This window comes from Blennius ocellaris, assembly GCF_963422515.1.
Source record: "Blennius ocellaris genome assembly, chromosome: 19".
Lineage (NCBI taxonomy): Eukaryota > Metazoa > Chordata > Actinopteri > Blenniiformes > Blenniidae > Blennius > Blennius ocellaris.
In genome coordinates, this window is record NC_137668.1 from 11421840 (window position 1) to 11446257 (window position 24418).

Consider the following 24418-nt stretch of genomic DNA (forward strand, 5'->3'; position numbering starts at 1 on the left):
CACAGGGCTCCATTCAGAGGTGTTAGGCATCTGCAGTGAGCCTCACTACGCTCTTTGTTCTCCCACTTTTGCCTCAAGTACCCCGTTCAGATTAAAGCACAGGCTTTATGTTCAAACATGGATCCATATGACATAAGCTCATATACACAGACACTCATTAAAAACAAAATCAGAAGGGTCTAAGGACAAACTAAACCTCTCCTTCACCCCCTTTTTGCACATTTTTAGCCAGAAGGCCTCCAAATAACTTTGGCCCTGATTGTTTGCAGCAGACAGAGCTTTTAACAGACACAAATGCTCTGAAAGCAGCCGAACACAGCAGCGCTATGGGCTTGAATCTGGCTGGTTAATGCCTGCATTTATGAACCTTCTGTCGGTATTTCCCTTAGCACACTGACAGCGTCCACGCTGCTTACTCAGCCTATAGCTGGTAATTAGCCTCGTTTTCATCTGATCAGCTCTGTCTGTTTAAGAAGGAGCGAAAAAGATAAGATAACAAAGCACTGCACTTGTCTGAAATGATTAAAGCGTAAGCGCTGATGATTTGGAAGCTCATATTATTCTCCATTCTTGATTGCAGACTTTTTTTTTTCTTTCTTGGCAGCAGCAAAGATATTTTGTCTGCATTTAATCCCGCAAGTGTGTGTTTGCACTTCTTTCTTCTTTCTCCCAGGCAAATGCAAGATTGTAATCCACACTTGTCCTCACTCCTCCTCCCCCAGCGTAGCGTTCCAGTATGAGTGTTCAGATTAGTGAACGTGGCTAGGAACACACGGCTCCGAGGATCTTTACAACCACGCCGTACATAATGTTGCTTTTGATTCACCATGAACAGAGCAGAGCTTTTGCAAATGGCACAATAGAAAATCTCCAGCCTGAGCCTCTGGAGGAAGGGTCTAAATTTTAAGCTATTTCAAGAAGTTGCCGTTTTCTTCAAAAATGCAGTCATGTGCCAAAAATTAAAAAATAAAATAAAACAAAATAGCCATAAAAGCAATTTAATGGCGTGCATAAAAGTTATAAAATAAATTATATGTCTCTAATAAGCCTGGCAATCGTCTGTCGTTAATGCATAATGAGGATTGAGTAATTAAAGTATTTTAGACATCGCAGTAATCCTGTCTTGTAAAACGATGTAATTAGAGATGATGCATGCATCTTTGTGGGTTTTTTAATAGGCTGTCAATGAATTATGCAAACTGCATATGCACATTCATTAAGAGTTGAAATTCAGTTTTCTTAGCTGTACTTTTAGGAAACAGTGCAGACGACACCATGTCGAGAGAGGCGCACGGCGCACACCTGTCTCCGGTGGCATGATTGAGCGATCTGGAGAAGCGCTGTGTACAGCGTTGTCAGTGGCTCGGGGGCCACATCAAACGGATGAGCTCGGTTTGTTTCAAGTGACGTTCACACGCCTTTTCAGACATCCTCGTGTCTGTGGTCTGAAGTCTTTGAAGCTATTCCTGTTAAGTGGGAAGGTTTCAAAAAGTGTGGTGACGTCTTCAGTGCCCTTCACATATAATTTTAGTGGTGTGCCAGAGAAAGGAGCTCTTACGTTTTCCACAGACAACCCAGACAAGTGATACATGAATCACTAAGTTCAACTGTATTTTCACAGCTTGCAGACATAATTCATATAGCTTCTGGGATTTCATTCATCTTTTGTTGCAAATCTGCAGGTAATTGTGTTCTGCGTCATCAGGTAATTTCATCCATGCGAAGGGGTTTTTGTGTATTTTCCAGCTCAGTGATTACGTTCAGTTCAGATGCTGCCTGCCACATGTTAACATGATAAACACCTTAAATACTACCTCTTCAGCATCAAGCAGCCACATTTAATGAGTGTTCAGCAGCTCCAGAGACAACAAAGTGAAAGGATTTACAGTAGGGTGTGACCTAAATTCATCAACTACACGAAACAAAGAACTTAAGGCATATAAGCGCTTGAATTGTTAGAATAAACTGCAATTAGTTCTCAGTTGTAGCTTCTTTCATTAAGCTTGGAGAGTTTTCATCTTTATATCTGGTGCTTTTGATGATACCTGTGATATTAACCTGTTGTAACGGTTCTTTTTCAACTGTCTTTTTCATTTGTAGTTGTTATGTATTTAATTCTATTAAGAAAGATTGATGGAGGTTTGGTGATAGTGACAGGGCAGCCATGACACATACACACACACACACACACACACACACACATGCGCATACAATGATCCACATTCATTCTTTTCTGTCTGTTATGCCTACGTCACAGGTACTGTAATGAACACCTGCCCTGCCCACCACACGTGTACTGGTCGGCCTGGTCGGCCTGGGAACGCTGCACCGTGCCCTGTGGCGGAGGCATCCAGTCTCGACGTAGGACGTGTGAGAACGGCAACGATTGTCCCGGGTGTGGCCAGGTATGTCACTCTTAACAATGGCTCCCACATGCACCCTCCTACTATCCGTCTTTCTGTCAGTCTTCTTATTGTGTAGGACCCCAGTCTAAGCCATATGATGCGTTGAATGAAATTGGAACGTCGAACACGACCAAATCCCCTGGCTATATTTATACAGTGGCAGCGCTCATCAGATTTATTACCAAGACCTATTTAACACCACACACACACACACACACACACACACACACACACACACACACACACACACACACACACACACACACACACACACACACACACGACTAGGCTTATTTTGTGCCACAAAGCTTTCTCCAAAGCGCGGATGATGCAAGGAACCGTTGAAATACGAGCGTTTTCCATGTTGACAGAATGATATGATGCCTGTGTTATATCTGCTGCTATTTTCATACACAGACACACTCCCTCATCCACGGTCCTGGTGAAAAAAAGAGAGAGCGAACATGATAGCTGTAGCTTCGCATGTCCCTCATGGAGATGGATTAAAGAATATGGGTCAGGGCCTTGTGGATGCATGGGCTCCTTGAAGTGTATCTCGGTTTTTATGTGCTGGGTTCTCGCATTTCTTCAATAGTTTTTTGTGGAAATGTTTACATTTTAACAGTTCTGGCCCAAAGTTTATCATCTTAACTTAAATGGATTATAGGCTTAGTAATATAAATATGTACATTTCCACAGCATGTGTTTGTACTTTGGAAGACTGACTGGATGCAGGTGTATAGTGATGTTGAATTGAATGTGAACGTTTAGAGAATTTCACTCAAATGCTGAAAAAGTATCCATCGATCCAAATCACATTTAGCTGAAGACGCACATCCCACAGGTTGTGTAATGGCCCATTGCAAAGCGAGATAATCCACTGTCTGCAATATGAAACAACCCACTCAAGGCCTTGCAAACTCAGGAGCATATAGAGTATCTAATAATTGGCCGTGACACATTAGTAGCTGCAGAACACCCAAATGAAAATGCTGACCTCCCAAAGAGTAACAATTTAGCAGCCGCGTCATATGCCAACGTGTAACCTGCCAGCTTCTCTCACATATAAATGCACACGTACACATTCAGATGACAGCAGCTGTCTTATTTCTGTCAGTGCACAGCTCGCGCTATCCTTACTGAGTCATTCTTTCGTAGGTATGGCATCCCTTCAATGGCTCCGCTGTGAAAAGTAGAGCGATGGGAAGCACCAGGAAAATCTGAGTCCCACAATCACTGTTTTTTTTTTTTTAATGTTACTGGTTGTTCTTGTTGTTGTTTCTGATGTGTCATTAGTTTGTGGAAGTGATAAGGCTCAGGGAGATGTTAGAGAGAGTTTTTCTCGGTGTCGTGGGAGAGGACCGTCGAGGAAGCGACATACCATAGAGAGTGGGGAAGGTCACACAGGCTGAGCCGGTGCTCTTTCTCTCTGTTTAGCTGGCTCTCCTTCTTTCTCCTGGACTTTCACTTGATGTCCATCTTCCCTTTGGGCTGTTTTCTTATCGACTTTTTGTCTTCCAGCATTGGGATGCGAACTTAATTGGGGCCATGTGAGCCACCGGAGTTGTAATTACATGCAGACTTCACAGACACGTCTTTGCCAGGGAGGACTTTATTTGGACAGCTTGGCTAACTTGTTATATGACTGCATATTTACTCAGATCAAAGAAACATTTGCTTCCTTTCAGCAACAACCTGGATAAGCTTCTCAGTGGCACACCTGTTAATTCTATAACAATTGCCTCAATACCTCACCAACTAATTTTTTTTTTTTAATGCCATTCAAAACTTGAAGACAGTGATGGGAATATGTTCTTTTAATTTGATCAAGGACTCAATAAGTGCGGTGGAGTTCATTTTTATGTGCCATCTGTCTGTGTTTCCTCCCCCGGACGCATCCATGTTTAATTAAACAGAAGGAGGCCACACACACATGTTGCAGCTTCTGTCGTCACAGCGACGTCTTTTAGACCAGTCACCCTGCTGAGAGCAGGAAGGATAAGCACGGTGTATTTCTGAGACTTCGGAGGCTGTATGTTCATTTGTGCGCCTGTGTTTGCCTGCAAGGATCGATGTCGCCTGAGCCACCTGTGGTCAGCTCCAGATGTGTTTGAGACATTAATCAACAGCAATGAGCAAACATCTGCTTTGAGTCTGGAAGATAATCCACAAGAAATTAAGTTTTGAAGCCCATTTTGAAAAGTGTGAAGAAAATTGTTAATTTACAAGTGTGGACCTCAGTACTTTTCACATGTGTGTCGTACTGCATGCACATAAAACACACACACACACACACACACACACACACACACACACACATCACTATCTGGACCACAGTCTGCTATTTTTATGTTTTTTAAGCATATTGGGCCATTTAATGTATTTTTTCTTTATGTCTTGAAAAAAAAAACTTATTTTACCTATCTACTTTGGTTGTAGGCATGTGCAAGGTTTTTATGAAATACATAATAGATGATTGAATAAATCATGATGAATATGCTTTGAGTGCAGGATAGAGCTCATATGTACTTCTTTTTTAAAAACATATTGTTTGGGAACTGAGAGGTTTTTTTTTTAAAGTAAATGTAATAAGAAATGCAAGAATTATGATAGATATACTCTAACAGTTGCAGGCCACACATTCTGAAAGACATATTATGCTATCACCAACTGTGTTTTAATATTCTCAATATCAAGCACATCCTCTATTGTGCAACACAAGAAGTTACACATTGAGCTGAAAAGTACAGCTCCGCATGAAAAACACATGTTTGGTAAATCTAAAGTCAGTTGAGTCTCAAGCTCAACATTTGTTTTCTTTCCTTACTTATTTCCACTCCGCAGAGAGCTCATGACACAATCAGACGCAGGCTAGTAAAGCCAGCACAGATTGAGGTCAAGGACACTTTGAATTAAACAAAAGTGTCTTCACTCACATTTCGGCTCTGAAAACAATCATCCACAGCATGCCTGATTGAAGGAACCAAATTCAAGCTACTTCATTTCCATCAAATCTGCCCCAGTGTTGCACTGTGTGTCATTGACATAAGCTTTGGCTGCAGACATACCATAGTAAAGGTATTTATTGCCAAGGCACTTCCTTTTTGCTGATGCAAAGGTCCACATGACTGCAACTTCATCGGTCTGAGCCCTGGCCTGTGCAGCACTGCTCCATCTCTGCTTGCACTGTATCTGCACTATCGGTTTGACTCCCCTGAGGAACAGGTGAAATCTGGGCTGGAAATAAACAAGTGAGACTCTGAAGGCCCAGCAGTGATGCACTGCACCGGGAGGACAGCACTTAACCCAATCTTCTGCTGTGTGATGACTCAAAGTCCCAGCTACAATAGAAGAACTGTGCTCAGTCAGTCCAGGATAAATTGGGAGCAAAACTATATAAAAAAAAAGAGAGAGAGAGAGGCTGCTATAGAAAAGAATAAGCTCTTGAGTTAAAGGAAATAATCATCAATAATTGACACTTTTAAATGTGAAGATTATTAAATATGACTCAGGAAATTACATTCACAGTCCATCTGAAGTGTCATTATAATTTATGGCCATAGAAAATAAGATTGGAATAAGAAAAGTTTTCACTTTCCATCAATCACCTGAGACATAAGGAACCAACGAACCAACAACTGCTTTCATAAGATACAACTCTGGGTTGTAGGTTCTCTATTCTGTAAAACTTTTTTTTAATGAAAATTTGTTCCAGGGTGTTTGTACTGTGGCAAAAACTGTAGAGCAGTATGGAAAGTACTCTCCAGCTAAAACACTTTTAAAAAATCTCCATTTTCATGTTTCAATCAGATTCTCAGCAGCACACCGACAGTAAACCAACCCGAATACTGCATGATCTGCATGCCTGTGGACAGCAATGAGCCGACACTCACTGATCTATCGCTAGCTTGATTCTTCCCTTGCTGGCCGAAATTGATCTTTTGGAGTTTTGCATGCATGCATTATTAAACAATACAATAATTTTCTTTCTTTTTTTTCATGTACTTCTTTTTTTGTCAAATTCCATGTATATGTCATATTTTCTGCAAAACATTCCTTCACCAAGAATTTTCACACAAGCTGAACAAAAATGCATTGACAATGATTTTCTTTTAAACCCAATTTGAGTTCATGTAAACAGCACATTGGATTGCTTCCTACAGTCTGTCACGGTCATCATGTGAAGCTTAACACAAGCTGTTCTGAGAAATGCTCCGTTTGTATCTTCCCGGTTACCTTCTAAACAAACATGGCTCTTCTTTTATGTTGCTGTTTCAAACCAAACATAATAATCCATCTTCAGTACTGGTGGGCTTCCAGGTAAAGCTGGATGTTGGATCATGAGCACATGTCAACAGTGCAAAGCATTATTGTACTGAGCCAATGACAAAATCATGACGCAGCTAAAGTTACTATGAGTTGAACAGAAGAACTGTCTCAGAGCTGTGTGGTTTTCAAGAGTATAGCAGTCACTGTGGTATTTCCTAGTTTGTATAATAAAGTACACGAAATACCCTCCCAGCCAAGGATCTAAAACAGCCATTCTTCTCCAACCTAATCTGCCTCCTGGAGTTAGATAAGTCAAATGTGGGCCGTGCAGAACCGATGATGCACAGAGCTGCTTAATGAAACCGAGAGCTGTTCTATTTACCTGTGTGGGGTTCAGCGGTGCACCCGGGCTGTGAAATGAAAGTTAAGTGTGGTGGATTTTTGTGTAGGCAGACTGATGTGCAGGCACACTTGTGCATTTTAGTATTGTTTGGTGTGTGTGTGTGTGTGTGTGTGTGTGTGTGTGTGTGTGTGTGTGTGTGTGTGTGTGTGTGTGTGTGTGTGTGTGTGTGTGTGTGTGTGTGTGTGTGTGTGTGTGTGTGTGTGTGTGTGTGTGTGTGTGTGTGTGTGTGCACTGGTGTGTAGCCTGCTCCTGGCCGACAGCAGGCTTCATTATAGAGGCAGACGGGTGAGGAGACAGAGAGCGGGAGAGAGAGAGAGAGAGAGAGAGAGAGAGCGGGAGAGTGGAGTCAATGTTTGACAAAGTGTGTTTTGGTCGGTGCTACTAATTGAACTGATGTGTCACTGAGACTTGAAGAACATTAGACCTGCTTCTCTCTCTGTAGACTCCACCACAATAGATTAAGATGTAAGCACAGGGGAGAATTAGTCACTCTTACATCTGGACCATACACTCAGGCATTGCATTAGTAGTGTGTAAATCATTGCATTCTTATATTCTCAAATATGCGCACATGCCTTCCACTCACTCTCTCACAGCCAGTGCTCTCCCAGCCCAATAAGAAGTATAATGAGTGTAATGATGGTAGGAGGCTGGAGAGGCACGAAACCTTATTATTCACCTCCCACAGCTGGGCAGACACTAGAGAGGCCCTTTTGTACCCACACACGCACGCACACACACACACACACACACACACACACACACACACACACACACGCACACACGCACACACGCACACACACACACACACACTGACACACACACAGAAGTAATAGACATACAGTGTATATCACCCTCCATTTCACATTCATACATTCTTCAATAAAAATGTATACTTCCACAGCACCCAGACAGTAGGCTTGCACTCACTCACACACTCACACAAACACAGACTTGCTTTATCCCCCTCCCTTCTAAACTTCCATCCCTTCAGTCTATAACACCTAAAAAATGAGCAGAAAGGTCTGCGGACGAAGACTGAGAATGAGATAGGAGCTGCCTGAATCCATAACTCAGCCATGCATAAACTCATAAACATGCACACGCTTCACACTCCTATATACACAAATCAGTGTCAGGATGCCAGCCCAGAGTAAAAACTTTCACTCAATAGTCAAGTGTTGCATATGCGCACACAAACAGCCCGACCGCGGTTTCTATACTGACCGACCGGGCAGCTTGTTCGTGTGTGTGGCAGTAAAGATGCTATCAGGCGTTCTCCCGTGTAGTCCTCCTGAGCACCAGCCAGAAACCCATTACAGAGCTCCCCGTCTCTGAGCAGCTGCCTGTTAAAGGTGTTTCACAGCATAAAATCACTGCTCTCAATTTGCCCATAATGCACATCACCGCTCTCGCTCTCAATTTGCCCATAATGCACATCACCGCTCTCGCCGGGGGGGGCGTGGGTATGAGTCAAAAATCAGCGCACTAATTGATTCCAATTTTGTGTTCCACATGCCACTTGTCACATTCGACTGCTTTCCCCCATGTTTTCACTTTCAGTTAATTTCTCCCAAATTGAGATGTGAGCACGGCTGAGTGTCCAAGAACGGTCCCAGAGTTTAAAAAAAAAAAAAGTTTTTTCATCTGTGTAGTTTTATCACTTTGTTTATGACTTCACCATGTCAGCCGGAAAGATCGATTAGAACGGAGCTCAGTTCATTGTTTCATGATAGAAAATGAAATTCAAAAGGTTTTTATTCAGAATGGCACTTTTTATAATCAAATGTATGCGTCAAATGGCCTATTCACTGCTTTAACAGGGAAAATGTTTACATTTGTTTCTGTGTGTGTGTGTGTGTGTGTGTGTGTGTGTGTGTGTGTGTGTGTGTGTGTGTGTGTGTGTGTGTGTGTGTGTGTGTGTGTGTGTGTGTGTGTGTGTGTGTGTGTGTGTGTGTGCGTCTTTTTTTCAGGCCCATGTTTGCATTATTCAAAACATGTTATAAACATTTCTAAATGCATAAGAAACTGTTTTTGTTTTTATTGGTATTTCACTGTGTATGTATATGCACAGACGACGGAACAAGGCTCCTTTTTATTGCTATAAAACATTATAAAAACTCCACTGTCTTTCAACATTTAGAAATAGAGGTAATATTGTCCACAGCAGGAGTCTTTAACATTTTCTTTCATATTGTAAACCTTAAGGTTGTATGGGACTGATACATTGAACACTCACTCTGTCCTCCTGGATTTAACCTGACTCACATAACTTTATTTTATGGAACAAAAACATAGCTTGACCTATGAAAAATTATAATAACAATTTTGTGGGGATTTTCAGAATGAAACTAAACAGACCGTTCCAACATGGAGGGTGGAATCACTCCTCTGTTATTCCTGCTGAAGTTACTCCCTCCTTTTCCCTATTAAACAAGTTTTTTTTTTTCATACCCAAAGGATCCAGGAATAGATGGCGGCATGTGGTGAACAGATTGTAAACCCCTTCAGGCAAATGTGTGATTTGTGATTATGGGTTGTACAAATAAAACTGACTTAGCTTGACTACTTTCTTCAAATATACAGTTCCCAACACATGCCTGAACTGTCGTACTTGCATAAATATAATAGCATATCTGCTAGCTTAATAACATCTCCTGAGCCTATAAAGTAAAACAAGAGAGCGACAGAGCATATTATGGATATCTGCTAAATCTGCTCCTCAGGGTTGTCCTTAGATCTTTGTTATTTTCCCTCGGTGATTAATGTTTTTATTTGTTGTGAAGAAAATAAGCTCCCTTCTCTAAATGTATCATAAAGTGATCAAAGTAATGGATTAAAAGCACCCATGCTAGCAAACTTCGCAGTAAAATCTTATACAGTTTTCACACTATATCACAAGTAATGGCCCCAGTGCAAATATGATTTTTAAGCAGCTCAATCACGGAAAACAACAAAAAAATATTCACACAGCCAAACAGAAAAGTGGCTGAGTCATCAAGACCGTCCCATAGTGCAAACAAAAGTGCACCGCACCCTCACATTTTGGACTTCTTTGCCCCAGCAGCAAGGAGTTAGGACCCCAAAGGAGTTCATGAGGCACTTTCAAACCAAATTGTCACAGACAACTTTTTTTGTCGTCTTTCTCTGTATTTGCACAGCAGTGGTTCCTCTGAAATGACATGAAGGAGTTTGGCAATATCCTCACTAAGACTTTTATGTGTTTTCTTGTCCAACTGATGTCTTACTGAATATATTGTAACACATAAAGGCTGAAAGAAGCTTTGTTTTTTCAGCTCATGCCACATTCATGTGCGTCTCAGATTGTCCCAGCATGTGAAAACCATTCTTCACTTGGTTAAAATCATGTGGTTCACACATTTTTTGTTTCTCTCAATACTTCCGCTGTGCAAAGCTTTACCTTTGGCTGAGGTGAACTTTATAGACTGGCAGCACTATCGTCACCCCACTTATGTGTTGATTATATATTGAGAATAACATTCTCTATATGGCATATTTCTTACATTAATTTGCACTGGTATTTATGTTGATATAATTTTTACATTCCTTCCTCATTGTGTGCTTCTTCGCACATTTCGCTGACAGTTTAAAGGAGAAATCATTCCATTGTAATGTGCTCTAATATGCTATAGACTTTATTATCATTCGGTTCTTTCTCCTTTTGTGCTCTTCTGTTTATCTGTTTCAGTCTATTTATCCCGTTGTCTCTGCAAATACATGTTTTGTTTGGATTATATTAGTGTAGAAGCTACATCCTGACAGGAGGTTTTCATGGAAATATCTCCAACTGAAAAAAGTTGGCCCAACTATTAACATGGGGTTTCAAACGCATGCATCATTTATGTCACCAACTGTGGAGGATGAGGGCAAAGTTACACAGTCTGAAGGAGCAAGTATAATGGTCATCAGCAGAGGGTTTGTACATACTGAAAACATGAACAACTTGGTCGAATACAAATATCCCTGTAGTCCGAAAAGCAAATGCACATCCACCACTGCTACTATAGCCGGTGACTCGGCCACTCTGTGAGGTCCAGCTTTTAGCTTTCTAGTCCGGCTTGGACACCACTCTGTTCTTCACTCCCCCAACCTCTTTCACACTGTTCTCAATGCTTCCTCACAGCTGTGAGTGCAGGTGAAACAGAGGTCTCGGTTCCTGGTCAGAGCTGGTGGACAAGCTGCTATAACCTCCTCTTGGATGCTCCTTTCAGTACGAGTGGGCAGTCGTCCAATATACACAGAAACTCTAGGCACGTACGTATCCAGTGTGTTTGTGGGCACTTTTAACAGGCGGTAGTGTCAAAGTTACAGGGGTGTTTTACAAATAAACACACTGGATGAGACTGCTTGAAAGAAGAAGAAGAAGAAAAAGTTTTTTCTTCACAAAATGTTCAACCTGAGAAGTCTGGCTGGAGCAGGTTCATTATATCGCTATTCACTGTGTGACCTTTCGTTTGATCCTGCAACCAAATAGGAAATTCAGGCTTTTAGATTGGGAGCTTCTGCAGACTTTGAAATCTTAACCCTCTTGTGAATAGGACATGGTATTTATGTGGATTCTATGGCTGTACAATGTAATACTTGTAAAAAAAATGTTTTATAATATTATGTTCCAAATCTTGCAGTTATTGTATTTGAGCTAACTTTACAAAATCCTGTCTGTGGTTGGAGGTTATACTGCACGATGTCACAGAGCTTCATTTCTTGGCTTTCCAGTGGTTTTAAATTCTCATAATCATAGTTTAACGAAGTACACATACCAAATCCTGACACCTGCATCAGGGCAAGAATGTACGTGTTACATTTTTTATATTGCTCAAAGCCCTGGTATGACATATTATGTTCTTTATCACCTTTTCACAGCGTAACACATACATTCTCATTGTGATGAATTAACTTGTAGCTGTTGCTTGGAAAAGCTCTGCACCAGAAGGCCGAGTAGCAATAAACTGTTCACATATAGAGTCGTGTGTTTGGAATGAAGTTTTAGAGTTACATTGGGGATTTTTGTTTGTTTGTTTGTTTGTCTCTTGGAAAAAAAACCCATGGTAATTTTGGTGAACAGAATTGTAATTTCTACGTTTAATATTCGCCGAACAAGAGATGTGTCTGAGTCCACAGCGAGAATATTCTGTATAGACTGGGACGTGAATGCAAGGACATCTTTTGATGTCAGTCCAGTCAGTGTGATATATCTTTATTTCATAGAGTATATACCGACCGCTGTACTGTAAGTTGCAACTTCAGCTGCAGTTGATATGGATTCTGTGTGAGACCTTGAATGAGGTTTCGCTTTGAACCCAGTAATTATCTCCTTAGCCCTCTGCATCAACACTAATCCACAGAGAGTACAGCGAGAAGCGCTTACCAGACAAACCTCATTAAATATTTACTGTGTTTGGCCACCATCAACAACTCACACAACAAACACCCTCAGATCGTTTGTCTTTCGCCACCCATTCATGCCACCGGCTGCCATTTCTGTTGCTGAGGGCATCACTGAGACGCTGAGGTGGACTCTTTTTTTTTTTTTTTTTTTCCCCCGTCTTTGTTATTGGCTGATAATCACAGATTGTGGGCTGGTCTGTGATGTGTGACGATGTTAAATATTAATGTCTGGAGATGATTACTGTGCAAGATGGAGAGAGGCAGGAAGTGCAGGGTGGAGGTGACACCCTCATTCATCATGGGGCCCTAACAGAATCTAAATCCTCCCTGTGTTTTTAACCTTGGTACCCCGGGGAAGAGAGGCAGAGAGGAGGAGACCGAACGGATGAGTGTGGATGGGGAGAAGCACAAAGAGATGAAACAGAGATACAAAAAGGAAAGGCAGAAAGAGATCTGACATAAAGCGAGCCATGAAAGCTGTGTGTGAAAAACGGGATGAAAGAAACATAAAGATAGATAGACGGATGCAAAGTGAGACCGCGAGACGGGGTGAAAATGGGAGGGAGATGGTGAAAAATAGCCCCGCATACTGTATAATGTATATAGCTCGCCTTCTCAGCTGACCTGTCAGCCTATCCCGTGTGACAGGCTGACGGATGTGCAGAAAGGAGCTCTTATCTTATTTTGTCAAGGTCTGGCAGTCACTCAAGTCCTATTCAGCATAAATAAACAAGTGGTGACGAAAATGGCAGCCGTCTCACCTCCACTTCTACGGTGTCATTTATTCCAGATGTATCACTCCTTCCACATCTTTATACATATATATCAATTTTAGCTGTGCACCAAAGAGGGCTGGACTGCCCATTACCCTCCTATTATAGTCCTAAATCATATCGTGAAATTTATAGGGGAAGGAGCTGAATATTTTTCAGGGAATAGTCCAAATTAGGTGTGGGAAGTGGCGATGAAATATATTTTCATATATTTATATCAATTTCATATATATATATGAAATGAATATATATAATAATTATAATATAACTAATTCATACTTATGGCATTGTAGAAAAAATCTCACATAATGTCGTTGGAACTTCAGAGCTGTGTTTCTCTTTTTTACTGCTCGATTCCCAAAGCCAGATGGGACGAATATCTCCTATTAATACCTCCCTCCACTCCCTCCTTCTTGTAGGGGTCTTTTATTCAGGTCCCCAGTGTGGCTCCTTCTTCTTCTCTCTCCCTCCTTCCCTCTGTCCTTTCACCTTGGTGATAAATTAAGCCTGATCAATGACCTTTTCTGCTTGGCTTGTTTACCTCTTGCCATGTTCAGCAAGCGGCCTAATGGGACTGTATCCTCGGTGCACGCAGGCAGAATGGCAGGGTGCTGGGACTGGGCAAACGGGGCTGGTTGGCTGGTTGTTTAGGAGATATTTTGGATGATGTGTGGAACTGGATCCGGTGGTGTACAGTACAGAGAGCCAGCCAGGACTGGAAGCTTTCAAGGATGAGCGCCGTTGAAAGCTTTGAAAGGGATGTTTATTTCCTCATAATATAAGCGCTTTAATTTGAGTCAGTGCTGAGAATTTCAAAAGCCATTGTTCCGTGTTCCATTATGCTTGGGAAATACACCACGTATTTTTCTGTCTCAGCTTGTCATGCTAATTAGTGCTTTAATGATTTATGATCTTCTTTTCCTACTGTGTCAGATTCACATTCACCTGTTGGAAAATGAAATATTCCCTTTCTTTGTGCCCACAGGAGTACCAGTCGTGCAACACTTTGCCATGTCCTGACCTCAAGAAGACCACACCCTGGACTCCCTGGACGCCCGTCAACATCTCTGACAATGGCGGCCACTACGAACAGCGTTTCCGCTACACTTGCAAAGCCCGCATCCCCGACCCCAGCCTGCTGGAGGTGGGCAGACAGAGGATCGAGATGCGCTACTGCTCCAGTGATGGATCCACTGGCTGCTCCACTGACGGTGAGTGCTGAGTGCAGGAGACAGATGGTCTCTTTCCAGCTATATCAGCTCTGGATGTTCCTGTTATCGCACTCCAACTGGCTTTCTGCATCTCTGCTGGCTCGTTATTGTCCTCGTCCCCTCAAGCCATTCACTCTCTCTTTCTCTCTTTCTCTCTCTCTCTCTCTCTCTCTCTCTCTCTCTCTCTCTCTCTCTCTCTCTCTCTCGCTCTCTCTCTCTCCCCCCCTCTCTATCTGGCTGTTGTTCATTAGTCTGTCTTCCAAGTTGTCTTAAAGTTTCCGATCTGTGTCCTGCAAAAGTTAAAGGAAGCTCTATCTCACTCTACTCTTGTGTCTTTCCTATCAACTTATTTCACTTTATCAGTGAATCAAAGCGTCAGATGTGGTAATGAACTTCCAATCCGCAAAGCCGATCAGCAGTTTGCTGCTGGTTTTCATGTCCCCATGCTATCTCTCTCCCTCACGCACACAAACACACAAGTAAACATAGACAGTTTCGTGCACAAAGTTCAATTACATCTCTTTATCTGTCGTTTCAGCTATTCCCTTTTGCCACAGTCAGTGTACCACAGTCTCAGTCAGCCACACCCCGGGTGAATTAAACGCTGTAAATGTTGGTACAAACAGGCTGCTAATTGACAAGTTGTTTATGTTGTCAAGTGGAAGTATCCATATTAGAGAGGAGACAGGCAGGATGGCACCACACCACAGCAAAGAGGGTTCAGATACAGATGCAGCAGTTAAAAGTTTGTTTATAGTTTTGCTCCCTGCCTCAGAGGCAAAAGCTGTTTTTCTTTTCCTTTTTTTTCTTTTAAAAGGCTTTAGAGTTAGCGCCTGGATAAGCTGCGGTGGCCTCACATTACTTTGAGTTCATCTGTGTCTCTGGGTGGTCCGTCACTGCACCACTCATACGCCACATGCTGTGGAAATCACAGAGGTTTCTTCTAATGTACACTATCAATGGGGTTCTTGTTTTCATTTCTAAGTATTAAAATGTGTATTTTCTTCAGTGCTGCCACTCGTACAAGTTGTTCTCTTCACACTTTGAAGCCCATTCTTAAATGTTCCTGAAGGGTTTTATGTGAGCAGTGACAAGCACAGAGAGAAAAAAAAACAAACTAAAGACCTGACTGCTGACTTCCCAGTTTAAAAGGAGTGACAGCTACACATCTAAGACATTAGGGAACAAAGGCTTGAACTTTAATAAGTCTGTCTAGTTTCTGATTAGTGGGAGGAAGTAACAAAAACAACGTGTTACATTAGAGGTTGTCACCAGAAGCCTGACATCAGATTAGCTCCAGTATTAATTACACCAATTGAAAAGCAAACAGTAAACACTTTCAGCTGCAGGACTATAGGCTCCGGCAGGAAGATGGTGATATACTGTGTGAGCAAGATGATAGAAGTTTAAACCCCTAAACAAATATGGGATTATGATTGTTTTATTATTATCACTAACATATCTGCTAATAGGAAACTACAGAAACACTGTCACCTGCTTGGCAAAGTGACAGAAGTGCTGCGTGTCACATTTATACACCTACTATGAAGGACAGCTTTACAATTATGTGTCAATACCAAGTGACTTCATTTTATATACAGTGTAAAGGTATCTCGCAATGGATGATTTTTAATTTTAGCTTTTCTACTGAAAGCACAAATTTCTGCTCTGCATTGCAACTACAACCTTGGAAAATAGTTTTTTTCTTCATAAGGTATTAAAGTTGTTTTTTCTGCAGATATTCAGTGAAACAAACAGGGTTTAAAAATTAAACAGACTTTTGCCTAAAGACTAGCTTTGCTCATTGTACTAGTGCCTCAGCTTTGAGTTAGATTATTTATGTTTTGATTAATAAACAATTCAGTAAAAAAAAAAAAATACAAACAAATATCATATAAAAGTTAAATGGAACAAACTGAAACTTAAAGATAAACCTTTACACTTTTCCTAGTTAAGGTAAAAATCCCGAAAGTGATTACGTCATAAATGCAAAAAAAAAAACAAATGATGGACAACAAATGTAACTTGTTGTTTTTGCCATCAAGAATGTTCCTTGAGTGTGAGTTTCATTAGTTTCACTCAATTTCATTTTAAAGACATTTGTTTGACAATATTGGATCTGGTCTGCAGGTGAAAATAGCTCAAACATTATAGAAAGTATAGAAAGTAACTTGAATTCAGAATGTGATGTGTAACATCTGAAATTGTCAAAGCTTGGCTGTTTCTGTTTTTAACGTCAACTCAGACTTTAGCAAAGATGCTGCCGTTTTTGTGATAAGAGGTATTTCCTCAGCTGGCTCAACATGACTTTTATTTGCAGAGTTGATAATGAGACCTTTCTGTGTTGTGCCCTTTCTTGAGGACTGCAATCTTTTCTTATTGATTGATGCTCTACCTTTTCTCACAGATTTGACTTTGTGAAAGATCATCTCCTAAATTGCTTTTTTATTTGATAGCTTCCACCGTCAACATGTCCAACTCCTTGGTATCACATTTCATTTCGTGCTTGTGGGGTCTCGGCACTCCATCCAATCAATCCATGGTGAACAAAAAGCAACTAATCACAGAAATAGTAAAAACTTTAGGCAATCATTCTCATAAAAACAGGGTCAATTGCATGCAAAACCAGGCTTAAATACTTGTTCCTTAAATAGTTCTGGCATGGTTTTATTCTTAGTTGATCACCTGCAAAATGCAGATTATCTGAAAACACAATTTATTCGCTTGAACGTGCAATTTGGCATGCTTCATACAGGATCTGAGCAAACCAGGCCCCTAGAGAGTTGTGGATGGCTTCTCTGCTTTACGCTGATTGTTCATCCCGAGACTGCAGGATGATTCATTTCTCAGAGGAGTTTTAAGTCATAACTGTCAAAAAGTAGAGCCGACTCCAACAATCCACTTCTTCCTTTCAGCCGTTATCCAACTTTCCTTCCATCTGCACAGCGCTGGAGTATGTATATTTGTGCGTGTGTGAGGGCAGGTGGCTATCTGTGAATATGCACGCACCTGTTTGTGTCTGTATCAAACACATCCGTCCGTCTCACAGATGTGTGGAGTGCCTGATCCACGGGGACAGCGGTCAACTTTTCACAGCACGAGAGGCTATCAGAAAATAATTACCGTCACAGTGGCGTTGTGTATTTATGTTCACTGCCAGGGCAAAGCACATTATGATCCCTCTGAGATGATGAGCACCCCGAAGGAATGACGTGTCATTCAAGAAGGATTTACGATTTACATCAGGCAGCTCGCAATAGATTGGAGTGCCGTGCACAACCTAGTCTTTACATACAAGAGTCGCTATGAGACAGATGGCAGTGTGGAGAGTTAGGGGCAAGTCATAACCTTTACGCCAAAAGGTTGAGACAGAAAAAGACTCAATGATTTTTTTTAGTCTTGTGAATCTATATGTTATGAACTGATAGTACGTCAAAGAATAGTTTAGTTTGCTCAGTGGGATTCTGGTTGTTTTCTTTGAAAAGCCAGCATTGAATTACTTTCTTTAGTATTTCCTATTTTTAGCATAACTGGGATTTGAGCCTGCATTTCATATTTTAATCTCTGACAGTACTCATTACTGGATGTGAGTACTGTAATGCAGGACGTTGCTGCAACAAAAAAAAAGCTGCATAAAAATGTGGTTTTGTGCATTTTTATACATCTCTACAAAATCCAACAAGTCACAGAGGTAGGATATTTGTGTCGACAGTGTATCAAAAGGAATAAAGGAAGAACAAAAGCAGGCTCCCTTCAAACAGATTAAATTCCACTGGAGTACTGCTTTCAAGTGAATTTACACTCTTCCTACACGACAGTCAACTTGTGTCCTTCTTTTTGTTTATTCATTTGAAGTTGATGCATGAAGTTTGAAAGACTATTTTCTCTTGCTCGCCGTCTGCCTGTCACACTGATGTCACCTCCCCGCTACTCAATAAAAAAAGCCCACTCCCTGAGATCTCCCCCGTCTCCTCCTGCTCGGGCAGAATGTCACCGTGTTTGTAGATGCGGGCTTTGTAGCCATCGGATACATCTGACATTAGATGATATGGATTATACTCCAAGATGTGGCAATGTGTTATTGACACACACCTGGAAGTCTCATCTGTGACGCGCAGATAAGGAGAATTAATCCTCTGTCAATACTGATAACAAATTGATGTATGATATACGTTGGAAAAATTGATAAACGCAACCATCACCAGCCCCTCATTATTTTTCTCATATTTTCTCTTGAGTTGAGATTGCTATCTTTCTTTATTACAGCTTTATTATGAGAGATAAATTATAAATATGATTTAACCAAGCATTTACAATGAGCTTCTATGTAACATACCGACTTGCTTCATATCAGTGATCATGGCCTAATGATAGTGATGAGTTAATTACTTAAGATTTAAGACTTCTCTCGTCAGGCACACCCAGTGATTAGTCTGCTAACTGTTTTTTCTCTCTTATCACATATAACATGCCTCAGTGAAATGCCAAACATGCAAATCATTTGCATGGTTTCCTGTGTAGATATGTAATTTTAAACACCCTTGAGGCGATTTATAAAACATGGACTTTCCTTGTTCTGTGCACTGGGTGAGTATTCTCCTAACGACATGGGATGTCTTCATGTATCATTCAGGTGTTGATGTGCTTTGAATATTCCAATGAGATGGTTTACATAACGTGTACATTGATGCAATGTGTGCTTGCATATTCTTCATCCACACATATGTTTCTCTTGAGATTGCAGCACAGTGCAGCAGTGCATTTCTCGTAATCTGATGCCTTTATCTCATTGGATCCAGTACAGATTCTGATTCATTGCGATTCAGTATAAAGCATGCTCCATTGCATGCTCTTGCATATAGATTACACTTTCAGTTTGTGCACATTTTGCACACAATCAACTAAGAAATAATGCCACAAATGGCATTGCAATCAAGCAGGAGTATTAAAAAAAATGGTTGTGCTTGCCTCGAGTTGTTTCCTATGTCCATTTGCTCGTGTTTGTAGTGTTACAGGAAGTAAGTCTCAATTTGGAAGAAAGCACAATATGGTGACTGATCTGTCACAAAGTCAACGTTGCGGTAAAAAGAAAGAGAGATTCAGAAAAGACTACCAGGCCTAAGGAGAGGTTTAAAAAAAAAAAAAAGTTGTAATGGTCCAGCTGATTAAACACCACTCACCCCTTCCTTTTCAAACACCATTAAAAACATTGAAAACATTTGGAAATTGTTGTAAATCACAAGCCAGATATTCAACATTCATGAAGAATAATACACTAAATCAATAGTGTGTGTTATTTTGCATGTGAAGACCACATTAAATTACTATTGCAACAGCACATCATCTGTAGGGTAAAACTAGCCTGTCTCACGACGGTCTAAACCAGCTCACGTTCCCTATTAGTGGCTGAACAATCCAACGCTTGGTGAATTCTGCTTCACAATGACAGGAAGAGCCGACATCGAAGGATCAAAAAGCGATGTTTGTGAGTCATTTTATTCTGTCTTGCATAAAATTCAGTCATGGAAACACAACGGAACCTTCTTCTCTTTGAGTAGATGACCCATCTATCATGTTAATAGATGATGTTTGGCAGGCATGAAATGATGCAAACTTCGTTAAAACATTTGTTAGGGACCTGTTTTGAAGGTATAATGAATAAAAAAATAAATAAACATATTTGTGCTGATGTTGTGTGAAAGCAACACAACTGAAAATAATCATTCAAATATACATTTCTTAACTCATCAGACTTTTTTTGACACTTACCAGATGAAGGTTTTTGCAGGGTATCCTTTGAAATGTTCAATTGTGATTAATTGTATATTCCTATTGTATAAAACTGTAAAAGCAATTGTAAAGTGGTGCACTTTTATTCTGAAAGGATTGAAATACAAACAAAAATGCAACTGCAATTACATATGTTAGTATTTCTTAGAAACCTGAATCTGAAAATCAAAATAATCATTCACTGTGTGAGAAAATGTTCACAATAGGAATCAGGCTACAATTTTTCTCAACATTTCTGTAAAATTTGTTGGCTTTTCCTGCACCTCCCTGCACTGTTTGTGTTGGTGGATTCACTGGCATCGAAAAGGCGGCTGTGAATGATGAAGCCCTCTCTTTATTGCTCCCCTCACCTGCACGAGTGTCCCTTCGGGAATCTGACTGCTATCATTAAAGCAGCAAGGTTTGTGGTAGATGACATGCTTTCTCACCTCAGTGACTCTGGTGTACGTGCTTCATTGTAGAACACGCCCTGCACCTGTGAATAATTGCATCACTCTTTTTCTTCTTCTTTATATTAGGCCCACAGCATGTGATTTGTGTATAGGGACGATCCTGACACCACCGGTGTGAATTATAAACAAGTATATTTCCAAGACGAGAATCCTGTGACCCACATGGGGGAGAAAAGAGAGTGTTAACTTGTGATAAAGAAATTATCTCAGTGTTTATGTCAGACAGTGTGCTAGGTGCTGCTGTTAGGTTTGCCCTTTTGCTTGTTTGAAAGCTGTTGTATGTGTGTGGGTTCCTCTGTGTACTCCAGTTTCCCCCCACAGACCATAAACATGCATATGAGGTTATTTGGTGACCCTAAATTGCCCCGAGACGAGAACGTGTGAGTTGTTGTCTGTCTCTGTGTATTCGCTCTGTGATGGACTGGCGACCTGTACAAGGTGTACCCTGCTCTTGCCCATAGTAAACTGAGATTGGCTCCAGCGCTTCGCAACCTTGCAGAAGATGGATAGAAGCGTCCGTCCATCTTCCGTACTGTTTGTTAAATCTCACTATTGAAATACCAGATAATATTCTTAAAAATACAGCTTGCCTCGTGCATGGCGACCGTTTTATTGCTTTGACCGGAGACTTGCTTTGACGGGGCGGGATCGCCTGCATAATCAACCAGTCGGCAATAATCGGCGTACGGTGTCCATCTTTTGCCAGAGTTGAAACCTGTATCATTAGTCAGCCTCCAACTGAAAGACGCCTCGGTTATTAGTCACTCTCTCCACTGCCATCGGCCAGCCCACTGCACCAACAGACGATTTAAATTATGACTTCTGCAAAGCCGTATGTCCATGAAACAGATATTCCTGCCAAGTTTAATCAATAGCTGTGTGTATTATGAATGACCTAGAAGTTCAGATGCAGTAGTTTCTTCTTCTTTCTTTTTCGATTCAACACTCGTAGCATCAAGCTAAAAAAGCTTTACAGTCACGTATTCATTGCGGTGTTTTATCATTTGCATCGCGCCAAGGCAAAAAGCAGGCACACACAGTGGATCAGAAAGCCACTGCGAAGATGAAAGGCAATTCTGAAGAAGGTTGCTGGTTTGTAATTTTGCCGGCTTCTATCGATGAGTGATGGCTTCATTTTTTTTTTTTTTCCCTGGGAGAAGCAGCGGCGTGTCAGCAGCCTGATGTGTTTCACTTCAGCTGATGTGGTATCAAGGCCAGGGCCCCCTCATGGACGACAGATTAGTTTCTCCTGCATGGATGTCATGAGCAGACACTGAGCAGACACAGGACAGTGCTGAGGGACGAGTCTGACAAATGGCAACCATCCCAGTATCCTTATTGTCTTTCTGTTATTCTGCCTCTCTTGTTCGTCCCTATAGTCAACCTTCTCCTTCTCTTCGGAGTTTGCATCACTCTTTAAAAAGTTGGGGGGGAAAAAATAGTTGAACTATTTTAACTATCAAGTGAACAAACAGTTTATTAATGTTATAAAATACGTGCATCTGGTCATTGAGGTGCGGATTTTTAGAGGGAAGCGCCACTACATCATGGCTTCATGTGTAAAGTTGGATCATTTCTGACGTTTTCACATACTTTCATGAAAAGATTACCATGTAATTCTCATTGCAGAACACCAAGGTTAAGACATGAAGTGATGAGGAGGTGGTGCCAGGTTGCATAATCCTACAAGCTTAAAAAATGGATCTCAGAGGAGTAAGGGGGAAAAAAGTCTTCCTTGTAGTTATTCCAACAAATCTTCATTACCAGAGGGTATGTGTGAGGGCGTCCTTTTTTTCTTCTTGTTCTTTATTTTTGAAGAAACCTACACAGTAGTACCATAAAATGTATATTTGTCAACTTTGTGCTTTTCCCCATATGGGGGTCTGTCCATCATGGCCAATGAGTTCCAGTTTTATGGCACTGAGCTAAGTGGCCGATGAGAGGATCCTTCCCGGTTCATGGATCTGTGACGCCTCAGCGAAGTACCGAGCTCCAGATTGCTGTCAGACAGAGTTCACAACCTAATTTTAATTAACTTGACGCCACATTTTACAGCTAAAATTGTAATGCCAGTGACACCTCACCTTCGTCACCTTCTCAACCCCCCCCTTCCCGTTTTGCACTAATGCAGTGGCAACAAATTTTTGGTGACAACAAATTAACATGGCAGCATATTCAATGTTAAAAAAAATACAAAGACTGTGGAATATGAAATCCACTTTGCTGACACTGAAAATGTCTGCATGAAATTACAGCTCTGAACTCTTAAAGACATCATATCAGAAAGTTATGACAGTGTCTTCTAATCAGGATTCAACAATAAAGACTAACACTCAAGAAGAGTTTCTGAGCGCACGCTTTCTGACTCGGTGATGAGATTTTCTTTGCCTGTCTTCTCTGACATTGCCTCACTTTCTGCTGTGCTGCTTTTTTTTTTTTTTTTTTTTGACCCGTCTGGATGTTACTTCAGAGCAGATAGCTGTGCTCGGATATTACAAATTACCAGACAGAAAGATGTTTCTTTCTTTTTTGGATGTGGCGAGAAAAATCTGTCCTTTTGTGGTTGATTTTTGGCAATTTCAGGTCTTTGGAGTTGTCTCGTTTTTCAGACCGCACACTTAGAACCAATATTCACTTCCAATTCACCGACACAGCCAACAAAACCAGCTTGTATGAGGTATACCGTATGATGAAGTAGCATGATTTTTTCTGCTGTTACAATTTCTGTGAAATAATTCCTCATGGCTTTCGCGGTACATCTTGTCTATTTTTAAAAGCCAGTTAATGTAAATTCAAACAATATGAGGAAGTGATCTGACAACATTGTCAACATTTGCGTTCAAGTCACCCACTATAATGACTCTGTCTTCTGTATTCTCCAGTTGGGGTGAATTGGGTTCAGATTGTGACGTTCAAAGGATTTCTGGTTAGTTTTAGTTGTGGGACTGATAAGAAGGGCGCAGCAGAGAAGCGTGTTCTGGATTTGGACATCCAAACTGCGGTGGATGTTTGACCCTCCTGCATGTTTTAAGTTTCTCCCAGTTGCAACACACCTGATTGCAATGAGGGAGTCGTCATTGGGCTTTTTTACAAGCTTGATGATGACATCATTATAAGATTCAGGGAGACATTTAAACCATGCAGGGCGGCGGGACCTCCAGGACCAGAGCTGGGCACCCGTGAGTTAATAGGTCAATCAGTCACGAGACAACTCAGCTAATTTGTCAAAGTAACTCTGCACCCATACAACAAAGAAAAGATTTTTAAGCTTAAGAAAGTTGCATTTCATTTATTTACATTTCATTTCATTTCGGGTTTTTTTTTTTGGTATCTTGTACAACCTGTGATTGTACTGCAGAAAACACAAATAAAAACACTGCAGTTGTTCAACTTCCCAACCTTGTGGTGGTGATGAGAGCGAGGTGCACGTAAGAAAGGCAACAAATTGGGAAACGACCTGAAAATCATTTTAATTATTCATGTATGAAAATTTGACTTCATGGACTTTGTGCAGTACTACTTTAGACAATCGAGCCCATTGTAAAAAAAAAAAAAAAAAAAAAAGTTAGTTGTATTTATAACTGTTTATAAAAACGTTGCACTTAAAGTTGCAGACTGACTTTGTTCCCTTGTTTTCCCCGGTGCTGGCTTCACTTCATTTCAGCTGAGTGAAATGCAACTTCAAAGCCTGCTTGTTGAAAAATAA

General features: G+C 41.0%; 1 protein-coding gene across 1 annotated transcript in view; it reads left to right on the top strand.

The window, feature by feature from the left end:
* Window positions 1–24418, top strand: part of sema5a (sema domain, seven thrombospondin repeats (type 1 and type 1-like), transmembrane domain (TM) and short cytoplasmic domain, (semaphorin) 5A) — a 145860-nt gene that overhangs the window by 100221 nt on the left and 21221 nt on the right. The window contains exons 15-16 of the mRNA XM_080515431.1: window positions 2258–2405; window positions 14245–14470. Of these exons, the coding sequence (XP_080371557.1) occupies window positions 2258–2405; window positions 14245–14470 (374 nt within the window). The remainder of the gene's footprint in view (window positions 1–2257; window positions 2406–14244; window positions 14471–24418) is intronic.